A 20405-nucleotide genomic window follows, 5' to 3' on the forward strand; every position below is an offset into this window, starting at 1 on the left:
AAACTTTAGGTCTGTTTTTAATAAAGAATTTCCAAGTGACATGAACTTAAGAGGGGAGGGTTGCCAGGAGTTAAGAGAGTACAGTACACATAAGTAAAATTAGGAGGGAGAGAAATAAGACTGTCTGAGGAAATGGACACCCTCTGTGACTCAGCCTATATTCTTGCCTTTAACATAAAATTTCCTGGGCTGAAATATGGGGTTCTTTGATATGGATAACCCCATATATATTTAAATTAAATACTAAATTTATTTTTAAAATCTCTGAAAACTGTTACATAATTATGGCTTATATTTAAGTTCATGAGAATTATCCAGGCACTTTAGAACTTGAGAGCATCTTCTCAGAATCTTAATGAAAATTAACCTAGATAAATAAAATTGTGAAAGCAAAAGAAAATCTGACTTCTATTACAAACACTAAACAAAAATTTTTGTCCAAAAGAGGTATAAACATTTTTACTTATGGTAGCTGTTTCTTTAAAATTATCAAGAGGCAAACAGTGACAACAGGTTTATTTTAGCTTTATTTAAAAATTTAAATTTCCAAATGAAATAATGTGATATGATGCATAAGAATACAATCACAGCAACAACCTAATTCATTTTTTGAGTGTGCTCAAGCCTCCAGGCACCAGTCAGATACCGAAGTCGTATAAAAAGTAGGTCTTTGCCCATTTGTAGCCAGCTCCAAAATGGAACTAATTTAGAACCTGTGATTGAAAAATAATTAAAAATAAATTAATATAAGTAAATTCAGAATATATATCAGTTTAAAACTCTATTTTAGAAGTCTGTCTACATGACCTTTGTGAGCTTCTAGCACCTTAATTTTACTTAAATCATGGGGGAAAAAAACCCTAAAAATTTCAAAGCTAAAGTGAGTGGTTTCCTCTGAAAAAAGAAAGCATCTGGAAGTGAAATGACCCTTGGGAGGATCTGAACTGAGAACACTTCCCAAGCCTCCACTATGGGGAAGGCCTGCAGATGGAGGGTTCTAGGAACACTGAGTAAGAATCACCCATCAAGTGCTGGTTAAGGAAAAATAATAATTACATACCCAAGATACAGCTAACTGATGAATACAGTTATTTCCCCATATGAGTTCAATCTTAATGGTGAGAAATAAAGTTTATGGCCTATTAAGACAATTTAATCCAGAACTCTGTCTCAGGCTACAGCCTAACTCCATGCTGGGTCCACAGATCACAGCAGATTCTTATAATACTATACCTGCATACCAATGGATATCAGGAGGAAGTTTTAACATTTCATTACAGTTTTAATTATGCTTTATTTTCAAAGAAGACCTTTTTTTATTGCCATGAATTTATATGGCAGCTTTCTTCTGGAAACACTACCACCAAAGTACTCTGTAGAAACTAGCCTTATTCTGTATTATTATTATTGTTATTATAATTTCTTTTTTGAGTCAGAGTCTCACTCTGCCACCCAGGCTGGAGGGCAGTAGCATGCTCATGGCCACCGCAGCTGTGACCTGCTGGGCTCTGGCGATCTTTCTGCCTCATCCTTCCAAATAGCTGGAACTACAGGCATGCGCCACCATGCCCGGCAATTTTTTGATTTATTGTAGAGACGAGGTCTTGCCAAGTTGCCCAGGCTGGTCTCAAACCCATGGTCTCAGGCAATAATCTCACCTCTGCCTCCCAAAGTACTGGGACCACAGGAGTGAACCACAGTGCCCAGCTTACTCTGTATCATTAATCGGGGAACAAATATCTTTATTCCACAAATGTGAAGTGGAGATACCACCAACTCACACTACAACATAACTATCTCCATAATGCAAGTAAGCAAATGACATGACAAACTGATTTTTACTTTCTCCACTTCAGCTTCCCACAGAGTCTATGCTGGACAGAAGCCAACACAGGCAGCTCAGCAGAGTTGATCATTCTACCCTGGGGTTCCTTCACCTGCTTCCCAATCCCTTTTGATTCTTGGCCACTACTGTGGAGATAGATAAGTTTCTGTAAATTCAGGTGGATTCAGCAAGACACCAAAAGGTTTAATTCATTCTAGCCTACATAGTTTGTAATCTTGAGACTGGCTCTTAAACTTTTTCTGTTCCTAAACATCTGAGGTTACAGAGCAACAGTGGCTTATTGCAACAGTGACTCTCAAAGAGGGCCATGCTCACTTTGAAAAGACTCCAACTGATTATGTTAACTGCCACCATGAATTGATTTAAGTTCACCACACTAATGTAAGTAAGCAAAAGAAGAACTAGAATATATTTTAAATCCTATACAGCCAGAGTTTTCTAAGCTTTTCTGAATAGGAGTTACTATGATTTATGATAGATTTCAAATTACTAAAGAGTTCGGAGATCTTTACATTTCTAGATATACATACAGATAACAGTTTAAAAATGTCTCTGAGCCGGGTTTGGTGGCTCAGCCTGTAATCCCGCGCCTTTGGGAGGCTGAGGTGAGTGGATTGCCTGAGCCCGCGGGTTCGAGACCCACCTGGGCAGCAAGACCTCATCTCTACAATAAATCAAAAAATCAGCCGGGCGTGGTAGCGCACGCCTATAATTCCGGCTACTTGGAAGGCTGAGGCGGAAGGATCGCCAGAGCCCAGCAGGTCGAGGCTGCGGTGGCCAGGAGCGGCCACTGCACTCCAGTCTGGGCGACAGAGTGAGACTCCAACTCAAAAAATTAAAAATGAAAATGGCTCTGAAGTGACTGTGGACATTTGGAGTAAAAACAATTATTATTTCTTATCCAGCCTTGCACAGTGGTTTGTAGGTAGTCAGTAGCCACCTAGTGACCAAAAAAGACGATGAAATGATGATGCAAACAATAAAGTTTATCTCACAAACTATCAACCTTACTTCTAACCTCAGGTCACCATGATCCTGCCTACTGTAGGAGGTTTCATTAAAGTTTCTTCACCAGGGCCTACCGAAGGCCCCCAGAAGAGACTGAAAAAATATAAAAGGCAGCATGACAGATGGAAGGTACTAGTTGGCAATAATCTCTGTAGCACTGGCTCCAACCTTGGATTCAAGACATCTGAGAAGGCCTTGATGAGGGCAGCAGGGAAAATATTAAAGTCAGCTGACTTCACTGGACAATTGTATTATCTGACTAAAGATCATCCTAAAAAGAAACAATACGTACTCACCTTCAATTTCGGTCCAGTTGACAGCAATTTCTGCTATTGGAATTTTGAAGAACTGTGCTATGTAGAGCAGTTCTACATCAAATGCCCTAAAATAGGAAACATATTGACATTTATTTTTAAAAAGGCAAATAAAGCACAATTATATCTACACTTGGCATGTTTTCAAGAAGCTTACATGGCAGATGTAAAGCTTATACTGTAAAACTGAACATGAGTTTCACAGAGGTCAAATAATGAAAAGCTGAGTAGTTTAGAAGCTTCAAGGCAAATAAAATTATTTAGTATGTCACTGCATAACATTTAAGTGAGAAATACTGTATTTCTATCACAACTCAGAAACTCTCAGAAGTAAAAACAGCCTGGTAGGTTCCAATAGAAAATTTAATCCTGGAAATTTTCAAGATGAATGGTTTTCAATCCCAGCCTTAACAAGATCAAATTACAGAAATAACAGCATTTTCAAGTGATACAGAGAGCTGATAAAATAGAATTCTGTAGTCTAGGCAACATAGTGAGATCTCGTTTATACAAAAAATAAAATTAGCGGGCATGGTAGCGCATGCATACCCGACTACTTGGGAGGTTGAAACAGGAGGACTGCCTGAGCCTAGGAGGTCAAGGCTGTACTGAGCTGTGATGGTGCCACTGCACTCCAGCCTGAGTGATAGAGTAAGGCCCTGATTCAAAACCAAAACCAAAGCCAAAAACTCATAGAATTCTGAGAAGCTCTAGGAGAGAATGTTCTTGCTCACTATAGAGCTGCTTGGTTATTTTCTCCTACCACCAAAGGATCACAGTCTCTTTTCTAATACAGCATCCCTGGGGCCTTGTCTTTTTCTTTTCCCTTCCATGTGCTGTCCTGGACAATACAGTACTGGCAACTGATGAAAGTGAAAGCTACTTTAGTCTGAAATGTTCTTTGAGTATAACTAGATACATATATAGAAACGAGATACGCTGTCCTGTTATTTATCCTACCACACACTGTTAAAACCTTTTTCAGTCTAACTCCCTAGTTCATCCTTTCTTCTGCTCACAAAAGTCTTTCTTAAAGCTCCCTTTGGCTGGGCCCGGTGGCTCAGCCTGTAATCCCAGCACTTGGGGAGGCCGAAGCGAGGGGACTGCCTGAGCCCCGGGGGTTTGAGACCAGCCTGGGTAACTTGGTGAGACCTTGTCTCTACAAGAAATCACAAAAACTAGCCAGGCATGGTGGTGGGTGTCTGTAGCTCCAGCTACCTGGAAGGCTGAGGTGGAAAGATCGCGGTTGAGGCTGACACTGCACTCCAGCCTGGGAGATAAGAGTTAGATTCCAACTCAAAAAAAAAAAAAAAAAAAGAAAGAAACAGAAACTCCTTTCAGTCAGACCCTTGGTTTAGGTCAAATCTGCTTTCCCCAAAGTTTCTTAATTCTAATTCAGGTGTTTTCTTGGATTCTGCTCACAAAATTTCTATAAACTGGTTACTTCTTTCACCGGCATTAAGAAAAAGCACCACCTCCCATTAAACCTTTTTCACGCTCTTTAAATTGTCTAAAGTCCTTGGCTGTTTTGCTTTCATTCTTGAGTCAGAAAGCCCCTAGTTTCTAGGATGCATGGCGCACAGTCCAAACCTCCAGGCTTGATTGTGAAATGCTAATTAGAACAGACAAGAAATGCCTAAAACCCACTTATATTTGAGACTCCTCAAATCTGGGAGTTTTGTTTAGTCATGCTGCTACTACCATTCATTATGCAACTAGTTTAGTTCCAAGGATTTAGATAATTCAACATGAAAACGATTTTTTTCTTATCCTAATAAAATATTTAGTTAAGATGACAAAACCATCTACAAAAGTGGGTTCTCTGTGTTTTAAAAAGGATTACGAGGCGGTACTGGCAGAAGTGGGAATCTGCCAGGCGAGAGGGACACACCTCATCAACAAGGATACCCACATAGTGAACATTTGCATACCTAACCCTGAATTGTACCCCACATCTTTAAAATAAAAAAATTAAAAGTAGGGCAACCCATTCGGGACCCCTCCACTGTGGGAGCTTTTCTGTCCTCGCAATAAATCCTGCTTTCAAGAAAAAAAAAATTTTTAAAGTTAAAAAAAAAAAAGGACTACATAAAACTTGTTACCTGGAATTGTGATACTCATGAAAAAAGAAAATAATTTCAATACTAAGCCTGGAGCTTAAATCTTAACTTTTTCATTTCACACAAAAACAAAATATTACCTAGTGGGCTGAGTTAGTGCTGATGGTATTCAATAAGCTGAACAAGATTATTAAATATTTTTCTAAGGGTATCGATATATAGCTAGTGACATATCAAAGACACAAGACAAGAATGTTGAATAAAAAAGAATGGAGGAAATAAGCACTGATTTACTGAAATCATTGTATAATTTAAAAAGTTCTCCTAAACCAAAGAAGCTTATTATATCTTTCTCTTCTTAAACATTTTGGAAGACATTTATTATTTTAAAAATTGCAGCTCACATCACCATATTATAAGTAAGTTCCCAGTCTTTAGCAAAGCAAACCTTTTAACCAAAATACCAAGTATTTCCAGATAGCACCTTGTGCTACTAGAGGGAAACAGTCTAAGAGTTATTTTGCAAGGAAGATGCCTTCATTTGTTTCTGCAAATGTGGGCTGGGCAGAGTCACCTTTTTCCTTTCTTACTCAGTTCCTAGTACAATAATATTCACAAAGGACAAAAAGTATGTTGAGACCCTGTTAAACATGCAGATACACAGACCTCTGTTTTCTTCTGTATCCTACTAAAATGAGAGCAATAATAATGGAATACACACATAAGAACAGAGATGAGAGAAAGTGATAGTAAAACGAAAAAACCTGGAAGTTGTGAAGTAGCTGAACAGTGGTAACAAGGAAACTGGACAACAGCAGAGGGGGGACACGGGTAGGGTAGCAAACAGGACTCACGGCATCTGTATACGTTTTTCCTTTCCCTCACACCTTCCCCTTTTGGTTGTGTGAATGCTGACAGCGAGGCTCATGGTTCCTAGGCAGGGGACTGAAGGATCCCACTTCAGTGAAAATGACCTGCCCAAAGGCACTGAGAGTTGGGACTTTCTCACACATAGTTCTGCTAGCTTAACTTGTAATAAAATCTACCAGTCAGAAGCTCTGTCCATGCATACAGCTTCTGCTGAGTGTTTCAGTGCCACATTTAAGACATCTGAGGAAATAATTTAGTGATTTAAAAAAATGAAAAAATTGGGTCAGTGCAGTGGCTCACACATGTAATCCCAGCACTTTGGGAGACTGAGGTGGAAGGATCACTTGAGGCCAGGAGTTCCAGACCAGCCAGGGCATCATGGTGAGACCTCCATCTTTACACAAACTAAAAAATTACCCAGGCATGGGGGTGCATGCACACCTGTGGTGCCCAGCTATCTGGGAGGGAGGCTGAGATGGGAGCTTGAGGCTATAGTGAGCAATTATCATGCCACTGCCCTCCAGCCTGGGTGACAGAGCAAGACCCTGTCTCTTTATTTTATTTATTTAGTTACTTTTGAGTCAGAGTCTCACTCCGACCCAGGCTGGAGTGCACTGTCATGCTCATTGCCACCACAACCTTGACTGCTGGGCTCCAGCAATCCTTCCGCCTCAGCCTTCCAAGTAGCTAGAAGTACAGGCATGTGCCAACACGCCTGGCTAATTTTTCTTGATTTATTGTAGAGATGAGGTCTTGCCAAATTGCCAAGGCTGGTCTCGAAACCCTGGGGCTCAGGCAATCCTCTCACCTCGGCCTCCCAAAGCAATGGGATTATAGTCGTGAGCCACTGTGCCCAGCTGGCCGTCTCTTAAAAAAACAAAACAAAACAAAAAAACTGGAGGCAAATAAATAATGCAGGTAAAAAAGAGAATGACAAAATTTTAAATGAGACATTCAGATTCGGATGTAGAAGATACTGTACCCACAAAATAACAAATTTAAAAAAAATGTGGAAAAACAAATAGTGCTAGGAAATTGAAGTCTTTATAGCAAAAATAAAAATTCAAAAAGGGTGCTGGATAATACAATTGAGAAAATTTCAGGACAAAAATAGAAAAGTGAGCCAGGCTCAGTGGCTCAGCCTGTAATCCCGCGCTTTGGGAGGCCGAGGTGAGTGAATTGCCTGAGCCCGCAGGTTCGAGACCCACCTGGGCAACTTGGTGAGACCTCATCTCCACAATAAAACAAAAAAATTAGGGGCGTGGTAGTGCGCGCCTGTAGTTCCAGTTACTTGGAAGGCTGAGGCGGAAGGATCACCGGGAGCATGCCACTGCACTCCAGTCTGGGCAACAGAGTGAGACTCCAACTCAAAAAAAAAAAGAAAAGTAAGAAGAGAGAGGGTCTCGCTATGTTGCCTAAGCTGGTCTCAAACTCTTTGGGTCCAGCAATCCTCCTGCCTCTGCCTTAGCCTCCCAAAGTGCTACAGGAGTCATGCCTGGCCCTGGGCTGATTTTTAGATTGCCCAAAAACATAAGCAACAAAAGCAAAAATGGAATAATGGAGTTATATCAAAGTAAAAAGCTTCTGGACAACAAAGGAAACAACAGAGTGAACAGATAACTTATGGAATGGGGGAAAATAGTGGTAGGCCATACATGTGATGAGGAGCTAATATCCAAAATATACAAGGAATTTAACTTCATAGAAAGAAAATAATCAGATTTTAAAATGGGCAAGAAATCTGAATAGACATTTCTCAGAAGAAGACATACAAAAGTCTAACCAATATATGAAAAAATGTTCAACATCACTAATCATAGGGAAACACAAACTAAAACTACAATGAGATATCATCTCACACCTGTCAGAATGGTCATTATTTATTTTCCTTAGAATGGCCATTATCAAAGATGAAAGAAAACAAGATGAAGATGTAGAGAAAAGGGAACCCTTGGACATGGTTAGTGGGAATGTAAATTAATACAGCTATCATTTGAAACTATATTGCGGGTACTTAAAACAACTAAAAATAGAATTACCATATAATCCAGCAATCTCACTTCTGGGTATTTACCCAAAAGATGTGAAATCAGTATATCGAAGAAATATCTGCAATCTCATGTTCATTGCAGCATCATTCACAATAGCCAAGTTACAAAATCAACCTAAGTGTCCATCAATAGATGAATGGATTAAGAAAATGTGGTAATACAGTGGAATACTATGCAGCTTTTAAAAAGAAATTGTCATCTGCTACAACATGGATGGAATTGGTGAACGTCATGTTAAGTGAAATAAGCCAGATCCAGAAAGACAAATACTGCATATTCTCACTTGTATTCGGAATCTAAAACAATCCAACTCATAGCAGCAGAGAGTACAATGTTATCTGAGGCAGGGTGTGGCAGTGGTTGGGGGTGGTAGTGAGAGAGATGATAGTCAAAGGATACAAAGCCTCAGTTAGGAGGATGAGATTTTTAAAATTTTGAGCACTATGGCACAATGTAATGAATATGGTTAACAACAGAATACTGTACATTTCAAAATTGCTAAGAGTATATTTGAAATGTTTTCACCAGAAAAATTAAGTATTCTAGGTGATGGATATATGTTAACTAGTTTGCTCGAATTATTCCACATTGTATTCATAAATCTTAATATCAGCTTGTACTCCATAAATACATACAAGTTTGTAAATTTATAAGAAAAATTTAAAACATTATCACATAGATTTCAAAATGTTTATTAAATAAATTAATGAACTTTATTAAAAAAAAAAAACAAATCCAAACTGGAAAACATGAGTTTCTAGATTTAGAGGACCTACTGAATACTCAGCAAAATGCATTAAAAAAAAACTACATTAATGCCTAAAATTATGATATTCCAAAACACTGCGGAGAAAAGGTTTCCAAAAGGGGGGCAGAAACAACATGCAAGATTCAGATTCTCTACAGAAAATTGGACTCCTCCCCAGAAATCCTGAGTGCCAAGGACAATAGAGAAATGTTTTTAGAATCCTGAGGAAAAATGCTTTCCAACTTACAATTCTTTATCTAACTACTAAGCAAGTGTAAGGGTAGAGTAAAGGTTGTTTTTTTTTTTTTTTTTTTGTAGAATAAAGATTATTATTATTTTTTGCATGCAAGGACTCAAAAACTTTCTCATAGTTTTAGGCAGTTAACAGAGGATGTGCTCTACTAGAGTATGAATGTAAACTAGGAAGAGGAAATCAGGGACAGAGCTGTGTAACACACCAGAGAACAAGCAGAAAGATATGTGCCAACTGATGACTCCAAGAAAAAAGATGAAGCAGATGCAGAAACTGCTGGGTCTGAACACAACCAAGAAACTCATACTCTTGACAGAGTGTGAACATGAATAAGTGACAGATCCAGAGTGAAGTAATGTGAACAAAAATCTCCAGATATTTATTATCTTCAGGAAAACAAAAAGTAGTACAAGAAAAATAATGTAATCACACTGCACTCAAATGTGAATTATCTTTACACAACTGTAACAATCAACACTGACTTAACCAAAATTTACTTTAAAACTGTATTTGGAGCTTAAGTGTGAAGAATATACAAAAATTTAAGAGAACTAAATGCTTATCCATTTATTTCCTATTTTGGAAATGAACATCTAAGACTGAAAAATTAAAAAATAGTTTTGAAGACTCATTACTTTGAATATAAAAGCAAATACCACTAAAGACATAGTAAAGAAGAGTTGAAAGCGGCTATAGCTAAGGAGCAGGAATTGGGGCTGGGGGATGAGACTGTTCTTTTGCTATAAGTCTATAGAACGATGTAACTGCACATGGCTAAGCTTGTATAACACTGATTGAAAAGAAAAAGTGTTCATTGGAAGAAAGTACATTGAGAAGAATATTTTAACATCCATAGTGGAAAGAATTTAGGTGCAGTGGAACTATAGGTACAGTTGGCTCCATATCCACAGGCTGCACATTTGCAAATTCAACCAACCATGGACCTAAAATATTAAAAAATAAATACAAAAACACAGTAAAAATACAGTACAACTACAATGCATTTATACTATGTTAGGTATTGCAAGCCATCTAGAGATGATTCAGAGTATATGGGAGGATTATATGCAGACTACATAGTCCATTTCATATAAGGGACTTAAGTATCTGTGCAGATTCTAATGTCTGCAGGTGGGGGTCCCGGAATCAATTCCCTGCAGATATTAGGGATGACTGTATATGTAGCTTAACTGTATGTGAATTTGAAGACCAAGTTTACATTACTTAAAAGTTTTTTAATCTCTCAATATATTTTAATAATTAACATACCCATTTAATTTTAAGTATATATACTTTATATTAATATTTGAACATATATATATTTAACATACTCATATTCATCTCTGTGGTTCTGAATCCAAAGAGATTCTGATCATCTTCAACTTCAGGCATACTCCTAATACCGAATAGATTTCTAATACTTAGAAACTTACTGGATTTGGATTTCTTAAAAGTTATATAAGAAAAATGTCAATGACTCCTTAAAAAAACAGTCAAAGGCCGGATGCAGTGGCTCAAGCCTGTAATCCCAGCACTATTGGAAGCCAAGGTGAGAGGACTGCTTGAGGCCAGGAGTTCAAGACACAGCAAGACACCTCTCTCTCCTAATAGCCTAAAAAATTAGCTGTGTGTGGTGTACCTGTCTAAGGTCCCAGCTACTTAGGAGGCTACTGTAAGAGAACCACTTGAGTTTCACTCAACTCTAGCCTGAAAGAGAAAGACAGAGAGATGTTTTTTCCACTGCTCAAAATAGTTTCTGAACTTATCCAGCTTGATGCCTTTTAGTGCTTCTTCCATTTTTTGTTTCACCTTTTCTACACAGGCAAAATGTTTCCCTTTGAGGACTTTTTTCACCCGGAGAAACAAAAAAAAAGTCACTTGGAGAGAGATCAGATGAATAGGGAGGATGGGACACAGGGGTCATGCCATTTTTGGTCAAAAACTGCTGAACACTCAGAATAGTGTAAGTCACTCATCATGAAATGGGCAAATGCATTGAATGAATCTAAAAAATAAAACCCACTGAAGCCTAATGCAGCCTCTCACAACAGTGCTGATGTGGATGGGTGTCTAGAACACTTACCGAGTGGAACACTTACCTGTACTACAAGGGGCCTGCCCTCCAAAAGATAATTCCAGTTTTTTGGGGTCTCCTTTGTATATGCCTTGCCTCTGTCGCATATGACATTTCTGCTGAACAACGCTGCCCCAGATCAACCCTGACTAGAAAACTCCATGATTTTTTAGGGTGAAACCCTAACCAAATTTTGAAGAAAATAAAAGACCCTCAACAATGGAAAATAGTGTTCACCATTTCTAAGACCTTCCTTTCAAACTACAAAGAACCTAATTCTTTGACCCTACTTCTGTGCCTAAGCTGAGTTAAAAATATCTAACGTAGATGGTTTTCCTTCTAGAGTCGCTTTTAAAATTAGATTTTCTGATTTTGGACTCCATTAACTATCAGTTTATTTTATTCTTCAACATAATAAAACATGTATCTAAATTTGAAGACCAAATTTACATTTCTTAAAAATGTTTAACCTAGGAAAAAAAATGAAGGTGGGGTGAAGAGTGAGTGGTGAGTGGGAAGTGAGAAAACGAAGCAAGTGAATATAGACTCCTCTTTCAAGAAAGGCTGGCTGTAAGGAGACAGGCTAGAGCTGGAAAATCATAAGCAGGGTCAGCAGAGAGGGTTTCTGGGAAAGATGCTATTGAGAGTAAAATGCTGAATACACAAGAGAGAAAATAAAGGAACAGGACTGGGTTTTTTGATAAGGTGGACAGTCATGTAGAGGTCAAAAGACTGGTCTTAGGAGAAAGACCTTATCTCCTATAAAAGGAAGGAAAAGAGAAAAAATTGGGTACCCTATTCTACTTTTGATATTTCTAAGCTTTTCCTTTTTTTTGAGTTGGGTTCTCACTCTGTCACTCAGGCTGGGGTGCAGTGGCATGATCATGGGTAACTGCAGCCTCAACCTCCTGGGCTCAGAACAAAATTGTTATTATTGTTGTTGGTGGTGTTTTCTGGAGATGGGATCTTGCTATGTTGCCCAGACTGGTCCTAGGAGTAAGTGATCCCCACCTTAGCCTCCCAAGTAGTTGGGATTACAGGCACATGCTACTGTGCCTAGCCTCTTTTTACCTCAAAATAAAAAAAATTAAAAAAAAAAGGAAGCCTAAGGAAACAATGTTTTCAGGCCACTCAGTTTATACTGTCTACAATTAAGGCAAACACATAACTTTATACCATATGTTGGGTTTGTATATTTTCAAAATAAGATCTAAACCGGGAAAGGCAATGATTAAGTTTGCATATATGTGTCAATTTTGTTTAAATCTGCATGTTCATTGTGAGAATATAAGGCTGCTTCTCATTACCTGGGAATAACTGCTGGGTAATAAAATAGACCAGATACATTCCAGTCAGAAACCTACCATCGTTCAATGTGTAGAGATGAAAATGTCCGTGAAGCTGCTTCTCGAGTAAATAATTTGAACCCACACTGGGTGTCCCTGATTCCTTTGACACAAAGGAACCACACCAGAAAGTGGAACCCATACATGAGAAGAGTACGGAAGTAAGAACGCTGAAAACAAAGACAAAATATAAATGACTTTTCCATTTATCTGCAAAGGAGACACTGAAAACACATGGCTGTAGACGATTGCATTTTAACATTTAATTGACTGGGTAAATCTTAAATGAGAATATCATTGTTCCATGAGCTTCACTGGCAAAGTATTTTCACGAGAATAAGGATGCCCACTGCTTAGAGTAGAGTAGAGGTGCTAGATAAGCAGCTACTGACTTCCTGGAGGTTGAATCAGACAAGGATCTGTGAGGCCAGGGCTTCGGCCTACCATGAGGAACAGGTTTAGGGCTATGAGCAAGAAGAACATCTCATTTACCTACTTATTTTATGCTTCTTTGCCCCACATATTTGAACCTGTAGTTCAATACCTAGCCAATGAGAATACTGATAGAAGACATATAGCAGAGTATCAGGTTACAGACTAGAAAGGAGTTTGAAGCAAAAATCTAGTCTCTCTAATTAGTTAGCCTGATATCTAATTAAATATTATTTTAAATATTGAGTTCTTTCATACTTTGAAAATTAAACTCAAGCAGTTTTTATCTGAGGATTCATACTGTTATTAGTGATTAGTTTCATTAGTAGTAGTAAGAGGAGATAATATTCTATTATTTGTTAAACATTATAAACTTTAAAACATAAGGTTATTAATTATCACTGTATTCAAGATGTTCACACTTAAGATTTAATAAAAGATAGGATCTCTTAAAATGTTCTATAGTTAAGGTACAGACAGACCCATGGAATGATACATCACATATGTACATAAGCAACCTATTAAGGAGTTCTGTAGAACATCTAATATCTTATGCTATAAAATAAAGGTCCCTTGGGCTTTTGCCTTTAAAAATTGTAACCTTCAGTATTATTCTTCATTCATGGGCTTTTTCTATCATCACGGAACAGAACCACTATTGAACACAGTGATACCATAACATGGTAGAAAAAGCATCAAAATGAGCAGACACCTGCTTTTGAATTTTGTCTGTATTACTAAGAGCAACTCTCTAACTCCCAGTTCCTCACCTATAAAATAGGAGTGATAATGACCACCTCACAAAGCTCTTATAAGGATTAAATGAGATTATAGGAAAGCCTATACCCAAGTGTTTGGTAGAGAAAGTAACAGGAACTCAACAGTGCTTTTTATAAAGAAAGAAGGCTTGAAAGCTTACTGTACTCTCCTGACCACAATTTTACTTGGGTATTAAAGAGCAGGAAGGAAAGGAAGAATAAAATACTTATCTCTATGTTCTGTAAAACAAACTTTTAAAAATGATCTAGCATTTCTCATTTATCACCTAGAATCATTAGTTATGTTTTGATGTAAATATGTCTTACCTCTCTAAGAAGATAGGGCAGAAACCTCATCTTAAAATACTTTGGGAATCTCACAACAGCTTGCTCAGTGCCTTCCATATAAAATACTTCCAATAAATACTGGTTGACTGATTAAACCTCCAAAAGAGCATTTATGCTTAGGAAAGGAACAAATAGAAATTGAAAGATAGAAAAATAAAAATTAAAGGTAGAAAAAACAATACCTATAAACTATTCTCCTTGAATGATTTTTAATATGATTTGGGTGAGCTTATTTATTAGCAAATAAAAATATTCATGACTGTTTTCGCTTGATGGTTAATAGAAGATTTTTGTTATTGTTTTAGAATGACTATTTTTAAAAAGCAGAAATGTATGGAGTTCACATGAAGACCTTAACTTATTTGATTTCTACCATATTTAAAAGCATAATAAGGCAAGCCACAAACAAGAAGATCTTGTTCTAATTTATAAAACTTGGCAGAGTATCTGAAAATTTAGAAGACATCTAAAGACATCTACAGGATAGACTAATAAGATCATAAGGTAGCCTTATATAGACTTCTGAAACGGACATTTAAAACACGAACAAAAAAGATATTCACTGTTTCAATATTAACAGTAAATCTCCATTGTTTATGAAATGTAAACAAGAAGTTTAGGTGAAATTGAAGCTGGCTGCTAATTTCATTATCTTATGTAAGTTTAAAAAAGTCCCAAGACTTAAGAAAAGACTCTTCAAAGAAAAACTAGGCCAGGCATGATGACTCATGCCTGCAATCCCAGTAACTTTGGAAGGCTGAGGTGGGAGGATTGCTTGAGGCTAGGAGCTTGACAGCCTGGTCAACATAGTGAGACCCTATCTCTACAGAAAACACAAACTAAAAACATTAAATAACCACCAATGGATTGTATTTTTGAATCCTTTTAAAATGATAAATTCAAGACTACCCAGACAGTATATAAACATTACTGTTATACAGAACACATTGGAGTATGAACATTTTAGGATGCTAAAGGGCTCCGCTGGGGCCGTATCATCTTTGTCTTCTAAGAGAGAATTAAAACAGATGGCAGGACCAATTGAAAAATGTTTAAAAATATTTAGGAAAGATATGTCTGAATACTAGCTATAAGTTACTGAAGTTGCCATTTGCTATCTTGATTAATTTTTAAATTATTTTCTCATTGATTAATTTTTTAATTATTTTCTCACTGTCCATAGATAGATCACCATGCAAGGCTCTGCATTACCTAAAGCACAAAGAAAGGAAATGGAAGACCATGCCACAGTTTTCTGGTTGTGCAGCAGATGAATGTCTTTCCTCTTAGAGACAACCTTCTATAAAACGGGTAAAGTTCTATGAGAATAATCTGGACTTGAACAACAAGCCTACCAAGCAGCAGCTATACACAGCATCTGTGGTGGACAGCTGCTGATCTCTGGTCAATAGCTCAGGCTATCCTTTCTTTCTACAGAATGGTGGCTAATTCTGTGGGGACCAAAAGCACTCAATCAAACCTTTGGTTTTAGAGATGGAAGAATTAATAGATGGAGAAAAGATAAATTATACATATATAGTTCCTGGGATAGATCTCTTGATGTCTGGCTAAAAGTAGTAAATTTAGACCATAACATGGTCTCATTTAAATACTACTGTACTTCTAGAAAAACTTCAGAGTTCTAAGTTCTAAGTGACAAGAATTAAGATCATTTAAAAAAACCCCAAAACACATGGTTCCTTTCTATAGCCACTAACAGTAAATATAAGTGCTAACTACTCTTGCCTAGATTACTCATTGGCTCCCTAATTCATTCCTTGCTTCTTATTTCCTCATGCTTGCTTTATTTCTTCACCAAGTAATTATTTCTTTTTCATTCCATTAACATATTTTTTTAAAAATGAAAAAAATCTACTCATAAAACCATTACATTAATATTGGTCTATTTTCATTAATTGGCTTTTTTTGCAAAAACAAATTTTTGTTATATCTACAGAAATAATACCGTATTTGCAATATCACACTTTTTTCATACAATCAAATATTTAAGGTATCATCCTATGCTATTATATAGTCTCCATTACCATCAGCTCTATTGGCTGAACATTTTATTCAGGGGCTATAGCTATATTTTCTATTGTTGGAATTTAGTATTTCAGAGTTTCTAGTATTTTATAATGATAAATAATGTGCTGAACATCTTAGACATGTGTTTTTTCCTTTTCTTATCCCCTGCCTATCAGTAAAGTGATAAAGTTAGGTTAGTTCATCTCTAAGCTCGTCTTCCCATTTTAAATTTCTAGGAGTATGATATTCTCTATGGTTAATAAATTAACCCTTCTCAAACATCCATAAGAGTCCATAGGGTGTACTGAATACTGGACTAGATGCTGAGGATATTAAAATAATTTATTTCTGGCAGGGTGCAGTGGCTCAAACTTGTAATCTCAGCATTTTGGGAGGCTAAGGCTAGAGGATTGCCTGAGCTCAGGGGTTCGAAACCAGCCTGGGCAACTTGGTGAGACCACATCACCACAATAAATAAAAAAATAAGCCGGGTGTGGTAGCATGTGCCTGGAGCTCCAGCTACTTGAAAAACTGAGGCAGAAGGATCGTCTGAGCCCAGCAGGTGGAGGCTGTAGTGGCTGTGAGCATGCCACTGCACTGCACTCCAGCCTGAGCGACAGAGTGAGACTCTGACTCAAAAAAACAACAACAACAATAATTTATTGCTAAAAAAGGAGAATCTGGGTTTTTACATTTAGATATAATTCTTTAGAGGTTTTATGGCTCTGTCATCCATATATTTCAGAAAAAAATAAAATTTCTTCTTACCTTATTTTAGAATAATTGGGGGAAGGGTCAACCTTTTATTACACTGGTTCTCAAAGTCTTGCATAAGGGTGACCTGGTAAACTGTTAAAAATTGAAGACTCCTGGTCCTACCCCTAGAGTCTTAATTCAATGTGTCTGGACTTACTCTAGGAACATGCATTAAAAAACAAACACCTCTCCAGATAATTCTGATCATGCATTGAAAATAATACTGCTTTATTCCATCTATTTGACCACTCTAGAAGATGAACTGCTGAAAAAATAATGGATCATTATTGGACTTGATAGAGTAGAACTACATTTTAAAGTGAAAACCAATTTTTTTTAATTGCATAGACTAATTCCTTAAAAAGATTTTTTTTCTTTCAAGTTACTATAGCTTTTCTAGCATAATATACAAAATGAAGAATTTAACATCTTCAGTGTTAAAAAGGCAGTTACAAAAAAGTACAGTACTTTTACTGAGAGAAATAAAGTTAAAAAAATATTTAAACTTTGAAATTCAAAGACAGCATTTAAATGTGTCAATACAGGGCCAGGTGAACATGCCTGTAATTTCAGCACTCTGGGAGGCTGAGGCAGTAGATCATTTGAGCTCAGGAGTTTGAGACCAGTCTGGGGAACACAGCGAAACCTTGTCACAAAAAGAAAAAAAAAAAAAAAGCTGGGTGTGGTGGCATACACCTGTAGTCTTAGCTACTAAGGATGCTATGGCAGAAGGATTCAATTTTTTAAAATATGTGCTAGTATAAGAGAAAATAAAGGCAAGTTGATTGGTTCAAACAATGCATCATTTAGAGATTTGTCTTGTATTATAACTGAATAAGCATTCCATGGATTTCAAAAAGTATTAAAAAGAACTGCTTGCATTCTAAGCCAAGTCCACACCATTCTTGTATGCTCTTTAAAAAAATAATAAATTCCAAAATGTGCCAACCCTTCACAAACTTTCTAAAATTAAAAAATTATTTTCCTTTCTTTTGAAAGGCACACCATTTTTGAGAGGTAAAATATGAAAGTCTATTTCTTGCCAAATGTATGTAAAAAAGAAAATATAAGTTGCTGTCCCATGTCAGTTAATGATGTCTCACCTGAGCAATTGATTCCTTTTCCAGATGAGCTCGAGATCCACATGCAATAGCCATTTGATCCTGAGGAAAAAAGCAATGATATCATTTTTCAAAACTTAAATGCTATTAATAAAATTTTTTATTTTTCATTGTGAATGCCTCATTGTTAGGAACTGATTTTTAAAAAATTAACATTAAAAAGTCTTTTGAAGGTTTACTGAGGAGTCAGAACATGTTCAGTTTTGAGAAGCCTAACTGTACTTAGTAAAAAGACACTGAATTTTGCCTGAATAGGGCTAAATATAAGAGGCATGTGTTACTTCTAAATTTATATCTTTAAATGGTATTTTTCTAAATAAAAATACCGTATCAATATTATTTGAGAAAAAACAAGAGTGGTAATGAAAAGGGTTATTTGTAGATGGTATGAATATATACCTTGAAAATCCAAGAACAGCAATTGAAAAATGATATGAAGAATAGGCCAGGCACGGTGGCTCACACCTGTAGTAGTCCCAGCACTTTGGGAAGCCAAGCCCGGAGGATTGCCTGAGCTCAGGAATTTGAGAACAGCCTGAGCGATATGGTGAGACCGCGTCTCTACAATAAATAAAAAAATTAGCTGGGTGTGGTGATGTGTGCCTGTAGTCCCAGCTACTTAGAAGGATGAGGTAGAAGGATCGCCTAAGCCCAGCAGGTCAAGGCTGTGGTGGCTGTGAGCAGGCCACTACACTCCAGCCTGGGTGACAGACTGAGACTGTCAGCCTTTAAAAATAAATAAATAAGCAAATAAACAAATATTTAAAAAATGAGTGGGTACAAAATGAATATATGTATAATACTTTAGTCTATACATGTACAAACAATAATCACAAGCTATAATGGAAGAAAAGACAGTATTTATAACACCAATAAAAAAGAAAAATTTAGAAATAAACTTTACAAGAAACATAAAAAATTTAGACAAGATCTAAATAAAGGAAACATGTAAATGCTAAAGTCATACCATAATTATGGATGAGAAGATATGATAAGTGTTAAAAAAAGTCAGTGTTTCCTAAATTAATACCAATACAAACACCAAAATGATTTTTTACTGAACTAGACAAACTGATTTTAGAGTTACCATTAAAAAACAAAGAACCATGCCTGTAGTCCCAGCTACTAGGGGCTGAGACGGAAGGATTGCCTACGCCCAGGAAGTCAAGGCAGCAGTGAACCAAGAGCGGACCATATCACTCCAGTCTGAATGACAGGGTGAGACCCTGACTTAAAAACAAACAAACAACAACAACAAAAACCAACAAGAAAGAACCAAGAAAAGAGCCAGGAAAATTCTGAGTGAGGCAGAACTAGTCCCTAAAAATTTAAAAGCATATGAGGGGGGATCCAAAAAAATGTTGAATTTCTTTATTTAAAAATTGTGCATTTATTCTTACATTTTAAAACTTCCATTACCTTCAAAGTACTCTCTATTTGATACAATACACCTCTTGAGATGCTTTTTCTACAGCTCAAAACACTTTGTGAACTTGTCAATTTTGATGCCTTTTGGTGCTTTGGTCGTTTTTTATTTCACCTCTTCCACATGAGCAAAACATTTCCCTTTGAGGACAAAAAAGTTGCTGAGGTGAGATCCTGTGAATAATGAGGGTGGGGCATAAGGGGCATGCGGTTTTTGGTCAAAAACTGCTGAACACTCAGCAGTGTGGGCAGGTGTGTTGTCATGGTGGAAGAACCAGTTACCTGTTTGCCCCAACTCAGGACATTTCTTCTGCAAATTGTGACACAACCTTCTCAAAACTTCCAGATAAAAACTTTGGCTGACCATTTGATCTGGAGAAACAAATTCCAACTATACTACAAGGAGGTCGCCCACCACAAGGTAATTCCTGGATTTTTTGGGTCTTTCTTCATATTACAGTGCTTCAATAATTAAAAGTAGGGTATTGGAACGAGAATAGATAAAACCATGAACCAGATGGAAAGGCTAGAAACACGTGAGGAAAAAGATGGACTGACAAAGGATGTGGCACATCTGGGTAGTGACTTGGAAACCAAATTACGTTGGACCGGAGCCTCTTATGCTACGGTATGTCCAGATACATCAAAGATTTAAGTGTAAAATAGAAGAAATAATTTTGGTAAATGATCTCAAGGAAAGCACAAGTACATAAAATCCAGAAGATAAATTAGATAATAAAAACTTTAAAAACTGTTATGTGACAAAACAACAACACAAACCTAACCATATTCAAAGTTAAGAGACAAATAAAATGGGGGAAAATATTGGCAATTTATTTTACATACAAAAGGCTAATTCCCCAAATGCATAAAATGTTTCTACAAATTAAAAAATACCTGAAAATATGGTTGGAGAAAAGGCCAATGCTATAAACAGAGAGTTCCTAAAAGGGGAAAATAGCTCTTA

The 20405-nt window shown here is 36.9% G+C and overlaps 1 protein-coding gene across 7 annotated transcripts in view; it reads right to left on the reverse strand.

Moving 5' to 3' along the window:
- Positions 1–500: 500 nt before the first annotated feature.
- The window catches only part of ALG5 (ALG5, dolichyl-phosphate beta-glucosyltransferase), a 50883-nt gene continuing 30978 nt past the window's right edge, over positions 501–20405 (reverse strand). For all 7 annotated transcript variants that reach the window (XM_008048904.2, XM_021707971.1, XM_008048901.1 and 4 more), the window contains 4 exons: positions 17996–18055; positions 12589–12740; positions 3151–3236; positions 501–713 (listed from right to left, as the gene is read on the reverse strand). In XM_008048904.2, the coding sequence (XP_008047095.1) occupies positions 598–713; positions 3151–3236; positions 12589–12740; positions 17996–18055 (414 nt within the window). In that variant the 3' untranslated portion in view covers positions 501–597. The remainder of the gene's footprint in view (positions 714–3150; positions 3237–12588; positions 12741–17995; positions 18056–20405) is intronic.

This window comes from Carlito syrichta, unplaced genomic scaffold, assembly GCF_000164805.1.
Source record: "Carlito syrichta isolate Samal-C Ts95f unplaced genomic scaffold, Tarsius_syrichta-2.0.1 Scaffold128155, whole genome shotgun sequence".
Classification (NCBI taxonomy): Eukaryota; Metazoa; Chordata; class Mammalia; order Primates; family Tarsiidae; genus Carlito; species Carlito syrichta.